Source organism: Parambassis ranga, chromosome 2 (genome assembly GCF_900634625.1).
Source record: "Parambassis ranga chromosome 2, fParRan2.1, whole genome shotgun sequence".
NCBI classification, from domain to species: Eukaryota; Metazoa; Chordata; class Actinopteri; family Ambassidae; genus Parambassis; species Parambassis ranga.
The window spans coordinates 36161279-36181955 of NC_041023.1; the positions used below are offsets into that span (position 1 = coordinate 36161279).

The following is a 20677-nucleotide window of genomic DNA, read 5'->3' on the forward strand; positions in this document are numbered from 1 at the left end:
AAAGTTTCGTGAGTTTTCGTGCATGGCAAAGGGGTGAAAAATGCAGTTAAACAGGCAGGCAAATAATAATAATAAACACAGCAATTACAATAGGGCCTTCGCACCACTCGGTGCTCGGGCCCTAATAATAATAATAATATAATTTTATATTTTAAGCAATAATCAGGTGACAAAAACACTGCCTATTAAATAAAGGGCCCACATGCTAATTTTTTACCATACGGAGATGAAGTGAGATCCAATTACCGAGCTCCGTTAAGCAGATTTTCAAAGTGCCATCGGATAATTGTCTTGCTCCACTGTATCCGCAGCCATTCCTCTGGGTCTGATCGTGGTTCCTGGTGACAGCGACTTGGAAACCTGCAGAGAACACATCCAACGCTTACAGGAGGTAAGAGAAGAGAGGTGGCGGCGGGAGGATGTTGGGTGTCAGTGCGGGCAGCGACACGAATCCAGACAAAAGTTGGAACAGAGCTAATTAAGCCATGTGTGTGATGCTCTACAGTTTTTATCTGTAGGACTTCTGCTCTGTCTACCCCTCCTTCAGATGTTTGGGACTGCAGGTTGGTAGCTGTTTGTAGTCTGTTCGGCTCAAGAGGCACATTAGGGTTTAACATTAGTTTTTTAGTCAAAAGTAAATGACCATTATTATTTTGGAAATGTGGTGCAATGGTAACCTGGTTGCTGTGTGTCCACATACTTTTGCCCCATATAACCTGGTTGCTGTGTGTCCACATACTTTTGCCCCATATATGCGCAAACTACCACAAACAAGTCATTTTGAATAGGGCGTTGGTGCCACCATCTTTGTAGTCCTGGTTGATATATACCCAAATATGGGCAAAAAAAGTGGGGGGGGGCTTTAGACCTTTGTCTTGCATGTCAGATGCTAAATATCACATCACGAGCTCTATCCAAAAGCCATTATGGAACATCTCCCTAATGGAGGCTAAAAAACCATTACTTTAACAGATAAATGATGGCGGCCATGTTACAGATTAGGTGTCTGGACTGGGCTATATTCAGTGCTGAGTAACTCATCATCCGAAATGAGCTAATTTATGCTCATTTGTGCATGTGTCTGTGTGTACACACATCGTGCCTCTGTGCGCAGACAGCAGCGGTGAATTGTAAACGCACAACCATGCAGACAGAAATGACATGCTGCCGTGCAAATAAGATAAATAACATGCTGCTGTTTAGTTTGTTTAATAAAAGAACAAGGTGTTCCTGTTCTATAGGAAAGGATATCTTAAATGGCTTCTGTTATGATCTGGTGCTATATAGAAATAAAAACAAAAATGAAATTGACTTGACCTGATATAATGATAGGGGAAACACTGAACTTATTCTTAAATATGGTAAATGTTGGATAATTAGGATATATATTTTGTGCTCATTAGGGCTGAATGATCTATCGTTTTAGACCGAAAATTGCGATCTCAGACAACGCGATTTTGAGATTTGAGTTTTTTGCACTGCTCCTAACTGAATCAGGTTTTGTTTTGTCAAATGCTACAGCTGAAAACGAAAAGAAAACAGAGGAACTGATCCCTAAAACGAACTCCACCTTTATGTTCGGTACTTTTTCTGCCGGCAGCAGCGGCGCGTCTTTTAAGCCTGTGTCTGTGTGTGTGCGCGCGACGTATGTCGCAGTGGAAGGGCCATGTGTATACGAATGTATTATAATGCTACGAGCATGTACGCACCCACCTCTCTGAACATTACCAGCTCATTATATTCAGGTTTGCTGCTGTTGTGCTGTCAGCAGCTCTTCTACGTGTGTGTGTTTGTAGGTGTAGTGGGAGGGCCGCATGTGTACATCAGATGCAGACAGAGGCAACAGCTAATGACGTCACCAAAACAATAATGCAGGCATTTGATGAAGAGGCTCCATATGAGGAATCTAATAAACGGTGGACAGAGGTGACAGCAGCAGCTCCGTTTTTCCTTAGATATGATTCCCATTAAAGTTTGATCATGTGTTCTAAATCACATTGAACTTTAAGAGTTTCTTAAGTCTCAATACTGTATTTATTGTTTAACCTTAGGAGGCACACTTCAGTCTGTTTAAATGAAATAAAATTAAAATAAAATTTTTGTTCTGTAATCGTTATTTAAATTAAAATTAAAATTAAATTAAAAAATGTTTATTGAAAACTAATACCGAGTGCACGTTATCAGAGTTTACTTTTAGATCTACTGATAGTTTTTGAGAAGTGACAGAGTAGGCTACCTGACGTAATTTACACAGAAACATGCAAATTAGTGTCAATGTAAAAACAAATCGTGATTGTGATTTTATCATTAAAGAATCCTGAATTTTTGCCATATCGCCCACCCCTAGGTATGATGTAAGTTTCTGTGATCTTTGCAAATGCTCATGTGCACTAAAACTTGATTTTAAAAAAATCGTGGATGAAATCGAAATTGCAATATTTGCCAGAAAAATCGCAATTCAATTTATTCCTAAAATCGTTCAGCTCATCTATGGTATTTCCAGAGTGGAAAGTAGAAAAAAACATGGTAAACCGAACCGAACCGAAAACCGTGACCTCAGAACCATGATACGAACCGAACCGTAGATTTAGTGAACTGTTCCACCCCTAATAAATATCTGATAATCCTAATCTGAAACCAGTTGGATTAAATCTCTGGAAAAAGTAGCAAAAAAATGCAACCAAAATAGCATCTTTGATCATCTTGAGCAGATTACGAGCAGCATCAGCTCTCTGACATGCACACATTAGTTTCCCTGAGTGTCTCAGTATCGTTGCATGATGCATGAAGTGTTGTCTTCTGCATGTGTCGCCGACAAGCGCAGTGATCAGTGTGTGTGTGTGGTGTTGTAAGGTTGTTTGTAGGTTGTTCTTTTGATCCTTAATGAATGAAAACTCTTATTTTGTTTTTGTGAGTTGATAATTAAAGGCGTCTCAGTGAGGCTGTAAAGAAGAAGACACATTAGTGTTCAACAAACTGACTTTTGTTCTGTCAAGAAGACAGAACAAAAGTCAGTATTAAAATCTTTTTTTAGATGCTGCAAACATTTTGTGTTAAATTCGAGACAAACAGAAGTACTTTTCATGCCTTCAAAGCCGAGACCTGTTGGACTGAGTCAAGATGTTCCTCTCCTGATTGCTTGCGTCATTGCACGTACGTTATAGATTATAGTATAATAGTATCATATTTGCGTCTCTGTTAGGTTCTTTAAGTCCACTTTCAGGACCTGCTGATGCTGTGGGCTCATGTTCATGCAGAAATATAGAAAACCTGGAGAGTTTGTACACTCGGAAGTACGATCGTCATATCCTCGCTGCAAGGAGCAGAGAGGAGAAGTACAAAATACCACCCCCTTGTCTGCTTCTATTCTCTCCCCATCCGACAGGTGGGTGGGTGGGGGGAGGGGGGTTCTCATGTCATGTACTCGCGTCCTTCACATGTCACAACGTTGCTTTTCATCTTTCCAGAGTAGGAATTCTGCGACCGGAATGATGCTTGGTAAATAGCAACACATCACAGCCAGGGAGGGAAAGGATTCAGATGGCGGTTGCTTGGGTGTACCGCCCCCCCCCCAACCTGCGTTCACAAAGTAAGGCCCCGTTCACACTGGAGAAATCCACCACCTCTCGAGGGTGGATCTAGCCGGCTTGAAATCAAACTGGATTCAGCTGGATTGGAGGTGTTCACACTCGGAAAAAAACACATCTGGATTGATCTGGATGCGGCCAAATCCTGCTTAAGCCACATTTTTTTCCCCAGTGTGAATGGGGCCTAAAAGAAAGGATCTTGAGTAGTGGTTAAAGGGAGCATTAGGCCCCGTTCACACTGGGGAAAAAAATGTGGCTTAAGCAGGATTTGGCCGCATCCAGATCAATCCAGATGTGTTTTTTTCCGAGTGTGAACACCTCCAATCCAGCTGAATCCAGTTTGATTTCAAGCCGGCTAGATCCACCCTCGAGAGGTGGATCTAGCAGGATTGGCTCAAATGTGGCTCAGGTGTGAACGCAAATGTGGCTAGCGAATCCGGCTTGCCACATTATTAGCCATATTACGAGGCGCCACCTAGTGGTTAGGAGAACAGCAAACACGCTGGATGAAGCCGGATTGAGTGCGGACACAACTGTGTGCTAGCCAGATTTGAAAATAGGTGTGAACGCATCCAGCTCAAAGGCTGTCTGGGCTCAATCCTACTCTAGCTGGAATGACTTTCTCCAGTGTGAACGGGGCCTTAGTGAAGTGGTTGGAAAGACAGGGAGGAGAGGAGGCCTTGTACATCTGCTGTTGATGTTAGCACCTTGGAGTGCCGAAGGTCATTCCTGTCAATAAACCAAGGGAGTTTTTAGTGTTTAGCTGCTAGCTGCTAGGTCCGACTTCACTCATTGAGTCATCATCGAACCATTTACACCCGGTCAACTGCACTTTTAGTACCTTAATGTTTCCAAAATGTCAGAGGGACATTTTATTTAATCATCAAAGTTTCATGGCCCGCCACAGCCACGTAGTGTGATAAAAACTTATCAGACTTCTTAATCCTCAACATATAAATAGCTGATAATCCTAATCTGAAACTAGTAGGATTAAATCTCTGGGAAAGGTAACAAAAAAACGTAACCAAAATAGCATCTTTGAGCCAAAATGGCCCATCAGGCCTGTAATGGGTGTACTTTCTAGCCCAGTTGGAGGCTTTAAGGATTAGCGCTGCACTGCAGTGCCTCAATGATTCAAAACAACATCTTGGAAAAATTGATTTAGCCACGTTATTTCGAGCGAAACGTGTCTCTTATTCAAGCTCCTTTGTGTTGTCCGCCGCTTACTTTGAGCTCAGCGCTATCTAAGGGTTAAAAGAATGAATGAAGAAGAGGAGTCAGTCAGTCAGCTTTTTTATCCACCGTTTGTAGGTTGTTGTTTTTTCTGTAAAAAAGCCTGCAGGCGTTTTTTTACTCAGCTCCAGTAAGCACCGCTGCTAAACCTGACAGCAGGATTAGATAACACAGAGAAGCACAGAGTGTAGGAGAGATGTTTACTTCAGCTGGGCTTTCTGTTACAGTTGCCATGAAAGGTTTGTAGTTTGAATGGAAAATAACTTTTCTTTGGCTTGTTCTTCTCCTGTCACATCTACGGGAAGGTGACTTTTTTTATAGCGTTCGGTCTCTGCAGTGCTGAAGTAGAAACTGTCAAACTGCATTGATTATATGTAAATGGGCCTGGAGTAAGACAAAAACTTGTTTGTAGACGATGTAAATGTCCAAATACGTAAAAATTTATAGCATTTACAGCCATTGGACAAAAATTATTTTGCAAAAACAAAATATTCTGCACTTCCTACTGCAGCTATTCAGCCATGATTGATGCACATGTGGCAAACAGTCACTTGTCAAAAAATTATTGGTTTACCTGCTGACTTAACTGTTAATGTGAAGTGATTTGTAATTCTAATTTGCATTTTATATCAGGTATATAAGAATCAAAATCTTCTGTTAGTGCACCGAACGTGCATCAATCATGGCTAAATGGTGCAGTAAGGAGTGCTGAATTTTTTTGTTTTTTTACAAAATTTTTAATCCCTTTTATTTGAAAGATTAGAATAAACATTCAGTCTATATTAAAGCGTATGTAAAAAAAATTAGAAGTAAAAGTGGTTTATAAGCAGGTAAGCCAAAAACTGTCTAACTGACTGTTAGCCGCATGTGCATCAATCATGGCTTCCTAGCTGTGGTGAGGAATGCAGAATTTTTTGTTTTTTGCAAATTAATTTTCTTTGCCCAATGGCTGTACAGAGGGCAGTTGTAGAGGCAAAAACTCGGGCCTGGGAGGAGTTCGGGGAGGCCATGGAGGAGGACTATCGGTCAGCCTCAAAGAGATTCTGGCAAACCGTCCGGCGCCTCAGGAGGGGGAAGCAGTACTCTGCCAACACTGTATTCAGTGGAGCTGTTGACCTCGACTGAGGGGGTGGTTGGACAGTGGAAAGAGTACTTTGAGGGTCTCCTCAATCCCACCAACACGCCTTCCATTATGGAAGCGGAGGCTGATGACTCAGTGGTGGACTCGTTTATCACCTGTGCTGAAGTTGCCGAGGTAGTCAAAAAGCTCAGCGGCGGCAAGGCACCGGGGGTGGATGAGATTCGCCCTGGGTACCTTAAGTCTCTGGATGTTGTGGGGCTGTCTTGGCTGACACGCCTCTGCAACATCGCGTGGCAATCGGGGGCAGTGCCGCTGGACTGGCAGACCGGGGTGGTGGTCCCTCTTTTTAAAAAGGGGGACCGGAGGGTGTGCTCCAACTACAGGGGGATCACACTCCTCAGCCTCCCTGGGAAAGTCTATGCCAGGGTACTGGAGAGGAGAATTAGGCCTATAGTCGAACCTCGGATTCAGGAAGAGCAATGTGGTCTTCGTCCTGGCCGCGGAACGCTGGACCAGCTCTATACCCTCCGCAGGGTGCTGGAGGGTTCGTGGGAGTTCGCCCAACCAGTACACATGTGTTTTGTGGATTTGGAGAAGGCGTTCGTCCGTGTCCCTCGCAGCATCTTGTGGGAGGTGCTCTGGGAGTATGGGGTCTGTGGTCCTCTGTTGAGGGCTGTTAGGTCCCTGTATGGCTGGAGCAGGAGTTTGGTACGCATTGCCTGCAGTAAGTCAGACCTGTTCCCGGTGCATGTTGGATTCCGGCAGGGCTGCCCTTTGTCACCGGTTCTGTTCATAATTTTTATGGACAGAATTTCTAGGCGCAGCGAGGAGGAGGGGATCTGGTTCGGGAACCATAGGATAGAATGCGATCGCGAATACAGGCGGCTGAAATGAGTTTCCTTCGAAGGGTGGCTGGGCGCTCCCTTAGAGATAGTGTGAGAAGCTCAGTCACCCGAGAGGAGCTCGAAGTAGAGCTGCTGCTCCTCCACATCGAGAGGAGCCAGCTGAGGTGGCTCGGGCATCTGGTTCGGATGCCTCCTGGACACCTCCCTGGGGAGGTGTTCTGGGCATGTCCCACTTGGAGGAGGCCCCGGGGAAGACCCAGGACGCGGTGGAGAGACTATGGCCCCGTTCACACTGGAGAAAGTCATTCCAGCTAGAGTAGGATTGAGCCCAGACAGCCTTTAAGCTGGATGCGTTCAGACCTATTTTCAAATCTGGCTAGCACACAGTTGTGTCCGCACTCAATCCGGCTTCATCCAGCGTGTTTGCTGTTCTCCAAACCACTAGGTGGCGCCTCGTAATATGGCTAATAATGTGGCTAGCCGGATTCGCTAGCCACATTTGCGTTCACACCTGAGCAACATTTGAGCCAATCCTGCTAGATCCACCTCTCGAGGGTGGATCTAGCCGGCTTGAAATCAAACTGGATTCAGCCAGATTGGAGGTGTTCACACTCGGAAAAAAACACATCTGGATTGATCTGGATGCGGCCAAATCCTGCTTAAGCCACATTTTTTTTCCCCAGTGTGAACGGGGCCTATGTCTCTCGGCTGGCCTGGGAACGCCTCGGGATTCCTCCAGCTCCTCTGGGGGAGTGTCTGGTGAGAGGGAAGTCTGGGTGTCCCTGGTTAGACTGCTGCCCCCGTGACCCAGCCCTGGATAAGCGGTTGAAGATGGATGGATGGATGGATGGATGGCTGTACATGTTATAGATTTTTGCATATTTGGACATTTACATCGTCTACAAAACAGTTTTTGACTTACATCAACTGTAGAATACCTTTAAATCATCCAAAAACAAGCATAATTTTTGATGCATGATTGTTAATCACACTCGGGTCATAGCTGCAGAAGGAAAAACAAAATGTTTTTGTTTTTTACATTATATTATTTGTGCAAAACGTTTATTTTTGGTAATTAAAAAAAAAATGTAACCATAAAGAATAAAGTAGTCAGTTGTATTTTCTGCTTATTTATATGAAAGCATAAGCTGAATTTTTGACGCATGACTGTTAATCACAAACACATAAACACAAAATATTACTCATGCAAAACGTTTATTTTTGGTAAATTTGTATTTGGTAAAGTGGTATTTTCCGTCAGACATGGTGCTTTCAATATATATATATATATATATATATATATATATATATATATATATATATATATATAGCAACTTTATGTGTGTTTCTACCCGTCAGAAATTTTTATCCAGTCGCCAATTAGTTCAGAATGCTGCCGCAAGAGTTTTGACAAGATCAAAAAAAAAGAAAGAAGAAACAGCAGGCACCATATTGCTAAGACTCCCCCGCACCTCCTCCAGGCTCCCTCTTCCCTGCTAGCCTCGGACTGAAAGTCTTTGTTTACAGAGCACTAAATGGTCTTTTATCTGTGAACTCCTGCCTCCCCCATATACCACACTGTCAGGCTCCCTCAGATCTGCAGACCAAAAGGCCGCCACCGTCTGTCTGCGGATCAAGGCCTAAATGTTCCAATTCTCCCTCCTACATTATTCTTAATTTATTCCTATTTTTTTTCTTCTTCATGGCCTTTTTTTACTTCCACTTATCTGTGTGTCTTTCAGGAGGATGCAGCCAAGCCAAAGACTGTCTCCTTGCAGAGATTGTCCCCAAAGTGGTGTTTCCTTGACTGTAAGTACATTACATTGTTAAAATAATAATAATAACTCCAACCTGCAGATATCAACTGAATTTGCTGAATTTTTGTCACGTGACTGTTGGTCACAAGTGAGTGAATCATAGCTTCTTAGCTGTGGAGGACTCAAAATTTTTTTGTTTTTAACAGATTTTAATTTTTTATGCTTTATTTTTATATAGTTTTTTAAATATACATTAAAATAAACACAGCATAAGCAGAAACATTAAATTAATTATTAGAAAAAAATAAAGAAAATAATTAATACATTAGAGATTTTACAAAAATCTACAACATTTTCTACAAAAATATTACGAATAATAAAAAGAAATAAAAAAAATTCCAGCTCTGCGTGCTATACAATGGTTAGAACCCAAAACAAAACCTGCAGATCAGCCCAAAACTGGATGAATTTTTGACACAAGAAGGTTGGTCACATGTAAGTCAAACATGCTGCAATCCTAGCTGCAGTGGGGAGTGCAAATGTTTTGATTTTGACAGAATTTTTTTTTAGTGCTGATGATTGATGATGTGATGATGTGTGCTGATTATTAGGGCCCGAGCACCGAATGGTGCAAGAGCCCTATTGCAATTCGAGAAATTATTATTATTATTATGATTCTCCCGCGTCTTTGGGCGCAATTTTGACCCCCTGCACGTGCACAAAAACTCACCAAACTTTACCCAAAATTGTCCCCCAACTAAAATTTTTACTTGCTACAGACTTGAGACTTGGTACACAGATGTATCGCCATGTGACAAGAACAAAAGCCTCTTGGACGAAAATTCCACGATGTACAGGAAGTCCGCCATTTTGAAAAAACCATGCCTTGTTCCACTTTGCACACCCCGCAGTTTTGCGAACTCATCCTAGGGGAATTGCTTGCTATGGCTGAAAATTGGTGCACTCGCCCTTAACGGCTTAGGGACCAAACGTTATCAAAAACGCAGCACTTCGTCATACGGTCTGGCTGTGGCGCCACCACGAAGTTGACCCTTCGCCAACGCACAGGAAATGGATGTGTTTGTGGCTGTATCTCCCACATACTTCACCCAATGTGGATGAAAAAAATCAGGCATGCTGAGCCTGCCATTCTGATTGATATGCTAATGACCACAAACTCTCATAGCGCCACCTACTGGCGGTCTGAATTGTGTTCAGGCTGATTATCCATGTTCCACACTTCCTATTTGAACGAACTCCTAGGGAAATACTCTGACAGACCTGAGATTTTGTCACATGGTTCTGAAGACATGGCTGAGCAAAAGTTATCAAAAACGCAGCTCGATGTTACACCGTGTGGGTGTCCGTGTGGGTGTCTTAAGAGCCTTAAGGGCTTAGGGACCAGAAGTTATCAAAAACGCAACACTTCGTCACACGGTCTGGCCGTGGCGCCACCACAAAGTTCACCCTTCGCCAGCGCACAGGAAATAGATGTATCTTTGGCTGTATCTCCCGCATACTTCATCCTATGTGGATGAAACTTTACGGTCATGCTGAACATCGGACACTGCACAGTTTGAGATGCTGATATGCTACAGTCACTGCGCCACCTACTGGCCGGAGGACCTGTCTTTTGCACATGTGTGTTTTGCTGTACTCTTCTGCCCTGCACACCACAGCTCATGCCGGTACAGCTGGGAGAGAGGTCGTGGGACGATAGGAGAGGCGGTGGTCGCTGGCCCCGCGGACCGCGAGGGCCCGTCATCGCTACTTGCAGCTTTAATTTTTGTTAAATCTTTATTTAAAAGATAAAGGATTTAATGGATTATATTGCGATGCATTAAAGGATCCTTGGAAAGTTTTATGATTCCTTCGGTTGTGCAAAATAAGTGATGAAATATGATACATTCATGCACTCACACAGACACACACCTCTCTTAGTGCTACTACTCATCATGCATGAGGCCGTTGCTAAGGCAACAGCAATAACACAATCCACCACAGCATCGTCCTTGTTCGGTGTCCGTTATTTCACCCCTCCCCCCAGTTCACGCTGCTTTTCTCTGTATAATTGCTGCCGGCACATATGCAGTTTAACAAGGATGAAAAGCTTGTTTGCTGGAACCATCTGCTTTAAATAAGCAACACTGGAAAAGTTTGTGTCACATATGTTTTTTTAAAGTGTTGCCTGTCTGTTTTGCAGCTACCACAGCCGATCGCTTCTACAGGATAGACGGAGCACAGGTAAGGCTGATTCGTCATGTGTGGATTTACAGTCAACAACGATTACAGTGGTTGAGGCTGTAAAATTCTGTTTTTGTTTGTTTTTGTTAAATTATTTATTAATAGTATGGTTCATTTTGAATAAAAAAATACATTTTTACAGTTTACAGTTTTATTTATTTATTTTTAAATTATTTACTTGATGTTTTAGTTACTTGCTATACTTTTAATCATAATAAAATAATAATAATATATTGTGTTTATTTCTATTTAATATTATTTATGCATTTCATTTTCATCTACTGTACTTTTATTTATTTATTTTTATTTACTTTTTTTTACTTGCTATACGTTTAATAATAATAAAAATAATGAACAAATATTTGTTCATTTTTTATTTATTATTTAGTTATTATGTTTTTTCTGATAATTAAATTAAAAAGATAATATAAAATTTAAAAAAATTACAGTCAGGGAGGCAACAATTAATTTGGACAATCGCCATTAAACATACATTGTGCATGATGATGTATATTTAATTATTAATAGTAAGTTTCGTATCAATACATTATTTATTTATTTATGTATTATTATTGTTTATGTATATTTTAATAATTATTTTATTTTTTTACTTACTTGCTATACTTTTAGCAATAATAAAAATAATAAAAATATGTAGTTACTTTTATTCATTTATTATTATAGTTTTTCTGATAATAAGATTATTGATAAAAATAAAATATAATAAAATACAAAAATTGAAAATCAGATTTTTTTTTTTATTTTTTCAATTTTTCAGGAACATCTCAACTATGTCTCAGAGATCTCCCAGGAAGAAATCTTCATCCTGGACCCCGAGCTGGTTGTCATGACGACGGTAGCCACCTCTCCCCTGGCCATGCCCGACCTGGTTAACCCTGCCTTATCCTCCGGCGTGATGTTGAAGAGCAGGTAGTGTAGATGCGTCTGTGTGTGTGTGTGTCAGCCACTGTGGAACTCAGTGTCCTGCTTGGAACAGTTGACATATAGAGGACATGATTGGGCCACCTAGACTAGTGATTATTGGACGGGCCACTCCACGTGTCACTTGTGTGACTGACTGTGTTCTTCCATGTATCCTAATAATAAGCATTGCTGCTCCCTGTTTATTTTAGTATGACTGTACATGGCCTCCAGCTCAAACAAAAACTTGCTGATTTTTTACTATGTAACACTTGGTCACATGTGAGTCACTCATAGCTTCCTAGATGCGGGATGAAGCGCAGAACTTTTTGTTTTTTTACAGAAGTTTATTTGTCCAAACATTTTATTTTTTCCATATTTGTTTTTATAAATAAAACTTCATCTACAAAACACTTTTTTTAGTAACATTCTGAATGATTGTTGGTCAGAAGTGAGTCACTCATGGCTTCCTAGCTGCGGGAAGAAGCGCAGAATTTTTGTTTTTTTACAGAATTTAATTTGTCTAATTTTTTTATTTTTTTTACATATTTTTTTGGAAATAAAACGTAATCTACAAACTTCAAAGTTTGTCACTAACACGCTGAATTTTTATCACATGATTGTTGGGCAGAAGTGAGTCAATTTTTTTGTTTTTTTGTTTTTTTACATAGTGACAACAGCTCAACTAGCGACATGTTCGACTACCCATCATCCTCAGTCCCTAGGTAAGAACACGAATGTGTGAAGAGTGCTACTATGATATTAGCTGTGTGTGTGTGTGGATAACACATTTTCCCTGCTTGCTCTTCCTCCGTATGAAATCCTTTTAACTATATTTACACAGACACGCTGGCACAGATTGAATTCTCACCTACAGGAACCTGTTAGAGCAGCTGTGTCTCTCCAGGCAGAGTGAGGGTGAGCGAGACTGTACACAGTCAACATGCATTTTTTTTATTCAGTAAATACAGTACAAACCCAGCTGCCGAGCTGGTTGCTTGTGGTGGGGGTGCACACAGAGAGCCTGGAGGTGCATTCATGCTCATTAGGGCTTATTTGTACACTTTTTTTAAACAATTTGTGTGCACTAATAAACCAACAAAGCATCCTTGTTGTTGTTGGTCTGTTGTCACCTTTCGATTATGTGTCTCTGGTCCCTTTGTTTGGCTGATTTTTGTTGTAAAAGCTACAATAAAATAGAAATAAAATGACAATAAATGTGAGTAAAGTAGAGCTAAAAAACACTAAAAGCAAGCATGAAAAACTACAAAACTAACAAAAAACTACAAAACCCAAAAAGAAAAAATGCAAAACCACAAAAGGAGCCAAGAAAAATGACAGAATGATGCAAGGAAAATTACAAAAGAGGATCCTAAAACAACTAGCCTAGAAAAGCAAGCATGAAAAACTACTAAAAGAGGCAAGAAAAACTACAAACAAGGGACAAAAAACTACAAAACCCAGAAAAAAAACTACAAAACTACAAAATTACATGAAACTACAAAACTATAACAGGAGCCAAGAGACATTACAAGAAAAGACACAAGAGGAGCTAAGAAAAACTAGAACCACTCCAACTTTGAGAGCCTGGCGTGCGGAAACGATCCGGAATTAGAAAATTCTGAATACAAGTTTGATAGAGCAGCATCTAATGAGTGTTTTAAGACTAAAATGGAGTCTGTAGCTTGAAATACATAGAGATACATTTGGCAGAAGACACCGAAATTGCTTAATATTTGAAAAACTATAATTTTTAAAAAAAAAAACTTGAAGTTGACCCGGAATGTCCTGTGTGAGATGAACATTTTGATAGTTGAATGGCTGAAATCGGTCAATGTATGCTGAAGATATGCTGCGCCAAATAACTTACGGAAGAATAAAAAAGAAGAAGAAGAAGAAGAAAGAGGGTGAATAACAAGAGTTTGATTGCCTAGCAACGACAATCAAACTAAAAAAACTACAAAAACTGACAAAAGAACTACAAGAACTGACAAAAAACTACAATAACTAAAAAAACTCACAACAATTACAAAATCCAGCAAGAAAAACTACAAAAACTGACAAAAACTACAAAACCAGCAAGACAAACTACAATTAAAGCTGCAAGCAGCGATGACGGGCCCTCGCAGGGGTGTTTTGAAAATTTTGAAAATTTCAAGGGGGCGCTGTAGAGCCATTTTGCCCCGCCCCTTTGCAGCGACCACAAAACATTAATTTTTCGCCACCCCTGATGAGTGTGCAAAGTTTCGTGAGTTTTCGTGCATGGCAAAGGGGCGAAAAATGCAGTTAAACAGGCAGGCAAATAAGAATAATAAACACAGCAATTACAATAGGGCCTTCGCACCACTCTGTGCTCGGGCCCTAATAAGAATAATAAACACTACAATTACAATAGGGCCTTCGCACCACTCGGTGCTCGGGCCCTAACTACTAAAAAAGGAAAAAACAGGCAAGAAATATTATAAAAAGAAAAACTACATATACAGATTTGAACTACAAAACCAGGCAAGGAAACTACAAAAATGTACATAGGCACCTGCAACTGGTCTACGTCAGTATGCTGACAGCACCACTGTATTCATTAGCAACAGGAAGTAGTGCCTGATCAGGTGATGTTTTTCAAAATGGTGTTCAGAACTTCGCATAACTTCAATGCTAATTCAGGATCAGTTAGTCACATGATCAGTTGTTCCACTGTATGGTTTTAACCCACACAAATGGGACCACCATTTAACTCATTAGCATCAGCGCTTTTCAGTACCATTTAGCTAATGAATGGTTGTCATTAATACAAACATGAGTGGGCTAACGAGAGCTAACGCTAACAGGAGCCTCCACCGAGTGTTTACTCTGCCGCTATAAAGATAAGCATACAAAGTACATTGTGAGCAACACAACCTTTGGCTATGTGTGCATGTGTGTATGTGTGTGTGTCGGCGGGGCCTGATTTGCAATGCTGAGTGCACCGAGTGGGAGGATGAGGAGGTGATGGATAAGACAGAGAGGAAGGGCACCAGAGATAGGTGGATGGAGAGAGAGAGAGAGAAATGTAATGCATGTCAGAGCGCTGCAAGAGTCACTCTCACACACACACACACACACACACACACACACACAACTCTCTCTCTCTCTTGCACAAACAGTGTGTAGCCCACGCACGGAGGGTCAGAGGTGAGCCGTTATTCCTCCCACCCATAATTACTCCTCACCTCTCTGTGTTTCTCTCTCTCTATCCCTCTCACCAAAAGACGCCCACATGCAAAACATTTTGTTTTGTTTTGTTTATTTTTTTTATAAATATTTTTTTTTGACCCCACCGCTTCACTTGCTGTCAGCTCTCAGGCGTGGAGCGAGCGATTTCTATGATATCAGGGCCTTTCCTAATGCGCTGTCCACCATATTGGATTGGAAGTGTTAGCATTAGCACTAGCTAACACTATTCTCACGCTCGCATTCACAGTCAAGTGCCAGAAATAACCAAAATCTCTGTGTTGCTAAAATTTACACTGTAAAAATGTTATTTTGAGCAGTGCAAACAAAAACAGTTAGTTTAGCAATGCTAAGCTAAATTGCTTCTGACACACACGACAATCTTGCCAAAGATAAACAATGTTTGTGTTGCTAAAATGTACACTGTAAAAAACTTATTTTGCGCAGTGCAAACAGAAAAGCACTTGGCTTAGCAATGCATAGCAATGCTAAGCTAGCTTCTTCTGACTCACACTACAGTCTTGCCAGAAATAAACTGTGTTGCAAAAATTTACACTGTAAAAAAAATGTTATTTTGCACAATGCAAACAAAAAAGCAGTTCGCTTAGCAATGCTAAACTATCGTCTTCTCCAACATACTACAATATTGCCAAAAATAAACATCTCTGTGTTGCTAAAATGTACACTGTAAAAAAAATCTGATATTGCATAATGCTAACAGAAAAGCAGTTAGCTTAGCAAAGCTAGCACTTTGACTAGCTTACATGCAATAATTACTGGCTTTTTCCACCTGTGTTCTCTTGCAGTTCTTCCCAGAGGCAAAGTGTGAACAGCGACAGCTCTGCAGCTGAAGCTTTAACAGGCTTTAACACGATGCCTGCAGTCAGCAAGCTTAGCCGGTGAGTGTGCACCGCATTCGCATTAGCATTTTGTTATTATTATGTCATTGTGTTATGTGTTTCTTCTGAAGGGCTGGTTGCATTCATCGTTCTAACACCACTGCTGCCGATTTCAACCTGAGAAAGTAAGTAAAACACTGAAAACGCTGCGCAATAGTGCTGTAGGGCACGACTAATTAATTCAGGCTGTTTCAGGCAAAAAAAATTTATACTATGCTAATGCTAAGCTAATGCTAATGGATGTTGATCGGTAAGTTCGGATTACATTTTATTATGACAGGAGAAGTTCTGTATGTGGACATTTCAGAAAACTTCTTTGGAAGGCCTCCTGTCCACATGGGGGCGCTCTGTAGATAATCCTGAATGTAAAGAGTGACATCACACAACCCCATGATGTTTAGGACGTCCTCCATTTTGATTGAAACCAGTTTCAGCTAGCAGGAAATCAGTCCTATCAGTTAGAAATACATATACAATCGGTTATAATTTGAACTGACCAATCAGTATCGATTAGCCAAATACTAACATATTTTAGCCAAAATTAGCCAAAAAGATAAAAAAAAAAGATGAGACGACTTCACTTCGGTTTAGACTTATGTTACTTCCTGGTTTTGAACTAGCATGATAAGAGCTAGCACCTAAAGAACAACAGCATGATAAGAACTAGCACCTGAAGAACTAGCATAACAAGAGCTAGCACCCGAAGAACAACAGCACGATAAGAGCTAGCACCCGAAGAACTAGCACCTGAAGAACTAGCATAAGAATTAGCACCTGAAGTAGTAGCATGATAAGAACTAACACCTGAAGAACAACAGCATGATAAGAACTAGCACCTGAAGAACTAGCATAACAAGAACTAGCACCTGAAGAACTAGCATAACAAGAACTAGCACCTGAAGAACTAGCATAATAAGAACTAGCACCCAAAGAACAACTAGCATCTGAAAAACTAGCATGTATAGCGTATGTGTGTGTGTGACAGTGACAACTCTCTGTTTTTCTTCAGACAGGAAAAAGGCCAAAAGACAAGCGAGACAGAAAAGCAGAAAGAAAAAGGTAACAACAACAACAAAAAAGCTGACAGGTCGACGTCTGACTTTAAAATTTCACATTACACACAGAAGCGATGTCGCACCTGACGTGTGTGTGCGCCCAAAGAAAGAGACACGAGGCAGCTTGTGTGTCTCCAGACGGCTTCTTGTATTTTTTTTTCCATCTCTGACACATATTTTCTCAACCTCTGTCTCCTCCGCACTCATTTGGCATGCTGGGAGGTGTGTGTGAGCCCGAGCCCTCTATTCTGTCAGCTTTTGCTGTGGTTTATAATTCACTCTGGGAACTTTCCACTTTGTGTGGTTTCCATGGGGCCTGTAAAAAGGTGACGGACCCCGCTAATTCTAAGGCTAATGATTAATGTGATCAGGATGTATATAAAATGTATTTCCATCGTCACTGACTTCAATAACAATAAAAAAACCTTCAATAAATTGCGTGGTCCATCCCCTTTAAAAGTCCCCTGGAAACATTTCCGCTCTTACCGAATCCACCATGTCATTTTTGTCAACTTGTGCGATTTCACCCTTTGGGGTGAAAGGGTTAACAGAGCCCCAAAATCTTGGAACTGTTCCACGCAGCTCCTCCACTCCCTCCTCCTTCTGTGTACCAAGGATTTACCGAGCATTTCGTCTCCTCACCTGGCTGTGTGTGTGTGAGAGAGGAGTCTTCTGTCAACAAATGCTATGCTAAAGCTAATGTTAAATAAGGATTAAAGCTTCTAAACACAATGCTCACATGCCGTAGGTACACAGGGAAAAAGATCCGGTTACTACTGTAAATCATTTTGTTCTCCAGCTGTGAGCAGATTAAATTTGTAAAAAATGACTGTGTGTGTTTATGCATGGAGAGACGTGTCACAAAAAAAACTAGCCACAAAAGCTAATTTCCCATAAGCATAAGGATGCTAAGATAAAAAAAAATGCAAAAAAACTAATGCTAAGCTAGCATTAACATATGATATAGCATATGCTATATATATCATTTGTTTTGCAGCTCTCATGCTAAGCTAGCAATGTTATATTATATGCTAAGCTAGCATTGTTAAAAACAGTGCTGCAAGCAAGAGCTGCAAGCCTGTTAGCATTTGTTTTGCTCATAATAATCTGTCTGACATGGCACAATTGAACTAGCCGCAACGCTGTGTTGGAATTACAATGCTAAGACTCATGCTAGCTAGCATTTTTGACATGACATAGCGTAAATATACCTTTTTAACATCATTTTATTATTAGCAACTCATAATAATATGTCTGACATGGTACAATTGAGCTAGCCGCAATGCTATATAATAAGCTAGTTTTTGGCTAATATTGTTAGCATTAGCGTACAGGGTGGCCCACAGCTATGACTTTGGCTACCGTCCAGCCGAAATAAACAAACAGCAGGAAAAAAAAGGTCTTAGCCAATGAGTGAGTCTGTTTTTTGAACCTTTAAACTCTGCCCAACAACAGCAGCAAAACACAGAATGTGATTGGATAAATCAAAAAGTAGTCGAAGAATAAACAAATAAATATAAATATGAACGTATTTTGAATGCTGAAGTGGTGTCCACACACACACACACACACTGAGAGAGAGGGAGCTCCCATAAGGTTCGGCCAGGTTGACTGCATCAAACTGAGAGGTTCAATGGAGCAAGTGACACCTGTGTGTGTGCTTTTTCCTACCCTCTCATGTTTTAGGACTTCTCTGAGTTTACTTAGATTTCCTCCTTGGGCTAAATTCATTTAATTCCTACATGTGTGTGTGTGTGTGTGTGTGTGTGTGTGTGAGAGAGAGAGAGAGAGTGCGAGCGAGCGAGTGTGTTGTTTTTGATTTGTCTTACAGCCACAAAAGCTCTTAGAGGTTTTTGAAGTCTGCTCTCGGACTCTCTCTCTCTCGCACCCCCCCTCACACACACACTAAGCCTAACATAACTGGATTAGGAGAGAGAGAGAGCGAGCGAGTATTGAGGTCAACCTAATAAACATTCATCTCACAACTCAGTTATACAGTAGCATGTGTTTCCACCAAATAGTGAGCTCGCAATGAGGATGATGGAGCTTTGTCGCTGCGCCGCATAGCTGCCAAATAGTGAGCTTGTGTCGAGGATGGAGCTTTGTCGCTGCTACAAAGCTCTATCATAGCTGCCAAATAGTGACCTTGCGATGAGAATGATGGAGCTTTGTTGCTGCCAAATAGTAAGCTCGCGATGAAGATGATAAAGCTTTGTCGCTTGCTCCGTGTAACTGCTCCGTGTAACTGCCAAATAGTGAGCTTGCGATCAGGATGGTGGAGCTTTGTCGCTGCTCCACGTTGCTGCCAAATAGTGAGCTTGTGATGAGGATGTGACGAGGGTGATGGAGCTTTGTCACTGCTCCGTGTAGCTGCCAATAGTGAGCTATGTGTGAGGATGCGACGAGGGTGATGGAGCTTTGTCGCTGCTCCGTGTAGCTTCCAATAGTGAGCTATGGATGAGGATGATGGAGCTTTGTCGCTACTCCGCGTAGCTGCCAAATAGCGAGCTTGTGATGACGATGATGAAGCTTTGTCGCTGCTCTGCGTAGCTGCCAAATAGTGAGCTAGTCACTCATCATCATAATAATATAAAACCAAAAAAATAATATAAAAATATAAAACCAATTTTTTTTCATCTTTCACTCTGCCACATTTAGAGATGGTGATCGAGTGTGTGAAGAGCAGGGATTTGAAGAAGGTAAGAACCAATCTGCACAGACTATTAGATTAGATTAGGAAAACACTTCCTGAATTTTTGTCATGTGAATGGTGCTCTCATGTGACTTAATCATAGCTCATAATTTACGGTGATATTTGTAGAATTTTTTTTTTTTTTCAGAATTTGTTTTAGTGCGAATGCTATATTTTTTGTAATATTTTGCAACATTTTTAATTAAAAAAACTAATTAAAAATGCACACTATCAGATTCGATTAGGAAAACACTTCCTGATTTTGACCGGTGGTCACACGTGACTCAATCATGGCACATAATTTGCGGTGAGCAGTGTAGAATCTTTTGTTTTTTACTGAGTTTTTTTAGAGCGAATTTTTTTTTTTACATTTTCAATTAAACTAGAATATTCATTCAGAATACTTGTAAAAAATTATGCATTAAGGGACCACCTGAAAGCTCAAACTCTGAAACAGAATGTTTCTGCTGTTTCTTTATCCACATTATTTGAAACATAAGCTGAAAGAGCTGCACAAGAAGGGGGCAGATCTTGCCGCGCTAGACCAATCGGGGTGCAGCCTGCTACACCACGCCGTCGATACAGGAAGTAAAGAGATTGTGCGCTACATCCTCGACAACGGTAATAATGACATTTTTTTAATGTACCGCTTTTTTGAATTGAATGTTTTTTGAATTGTGAACTTTTAAAAAATAATCTCTTCTCATGTGTGCGTTTTCAGCTCCCAGTGACCTGCTCGATGTCACAGAGAAGCTACAGTAAGTCGCCATGGTTAGATAATTTTAAACAAATGCTAAAGACTAATGCTAAGCTAGCATTTTTACATATGACATAGCATAGATATACTTTTTTAATATTTTGTTAGCTACTCATAATAATCTGTCTGACGTGGCACAATTGAGCTAGCCGCAATGCAGTGTTAGAGTTACAATGCTAAGACAATTTTTAAAATATGCTAAAAACTAATGCTAAGCTAGCATTTTTGACATATGACATAATCCTATTATTAGCTACTCATAATAATCCATCTGACATGGCACAACTGAGCTAGCCGCAATGCTGTGTTGCTGTGTTACAATGCTAAAAACGAATGCTAAGCTAGCATTGTTGACATATGACAACACAAATATACCTTTTATATACCATCCATCTG

General features: G+C 40.7%; 1 protein-coding gene across 3 annotated transcripts in view; it reads left to right on the forward strand.

Annotated features, from left to right (window-relative positions):
- The window catches only part of LOC114445865 (diacylglycerol kinase zeta-like), a 67733-nt gene that overhangs the window by 43930 nt on the left and 3126 nt on the right, over positions 1-20677 (forward strand). For 2 of the 3 annotated variants that reach the window (XM_028421160.1, XM_028421170.1), the window contains 11 exons: positions 312-391; positions 8489-8555; positions 10707-10747; positions 11526-11677; positions 12340-12393; positions 15685-15777; positions 15849-15902; positions 16787-16836; positions 19491-19531; positions 20025-20145; positions 20246-20282. In XM_028421160.1, coding sequence (XP_028276961.1) covers positions 312-391; positions 8489-8555; positions 10707-10747; positions 11526-11677; positions 12340-12393; positions 15685-15777; positions 15849-15902; positions 16787-16836; positions 19491-19531; positions 20025-20145; positions 20246-20282 — 790 coding nt within the window. Of the gene's footprint in view, positions 1-311; positions 392-518; positions 564-8488; positions 8556-10706; positions 10748-11525; positions 11678-12339; positions 12394-15684; positions 15778-15848; positions 15903-16786; positions 16837-19490; positions 19532-20024; positions 20146-20245; positions 20283-20677 lie in introns of all 3 variants that reach the window. The other variant, XM_028421147.1, reaches the window with a different exon arrangement.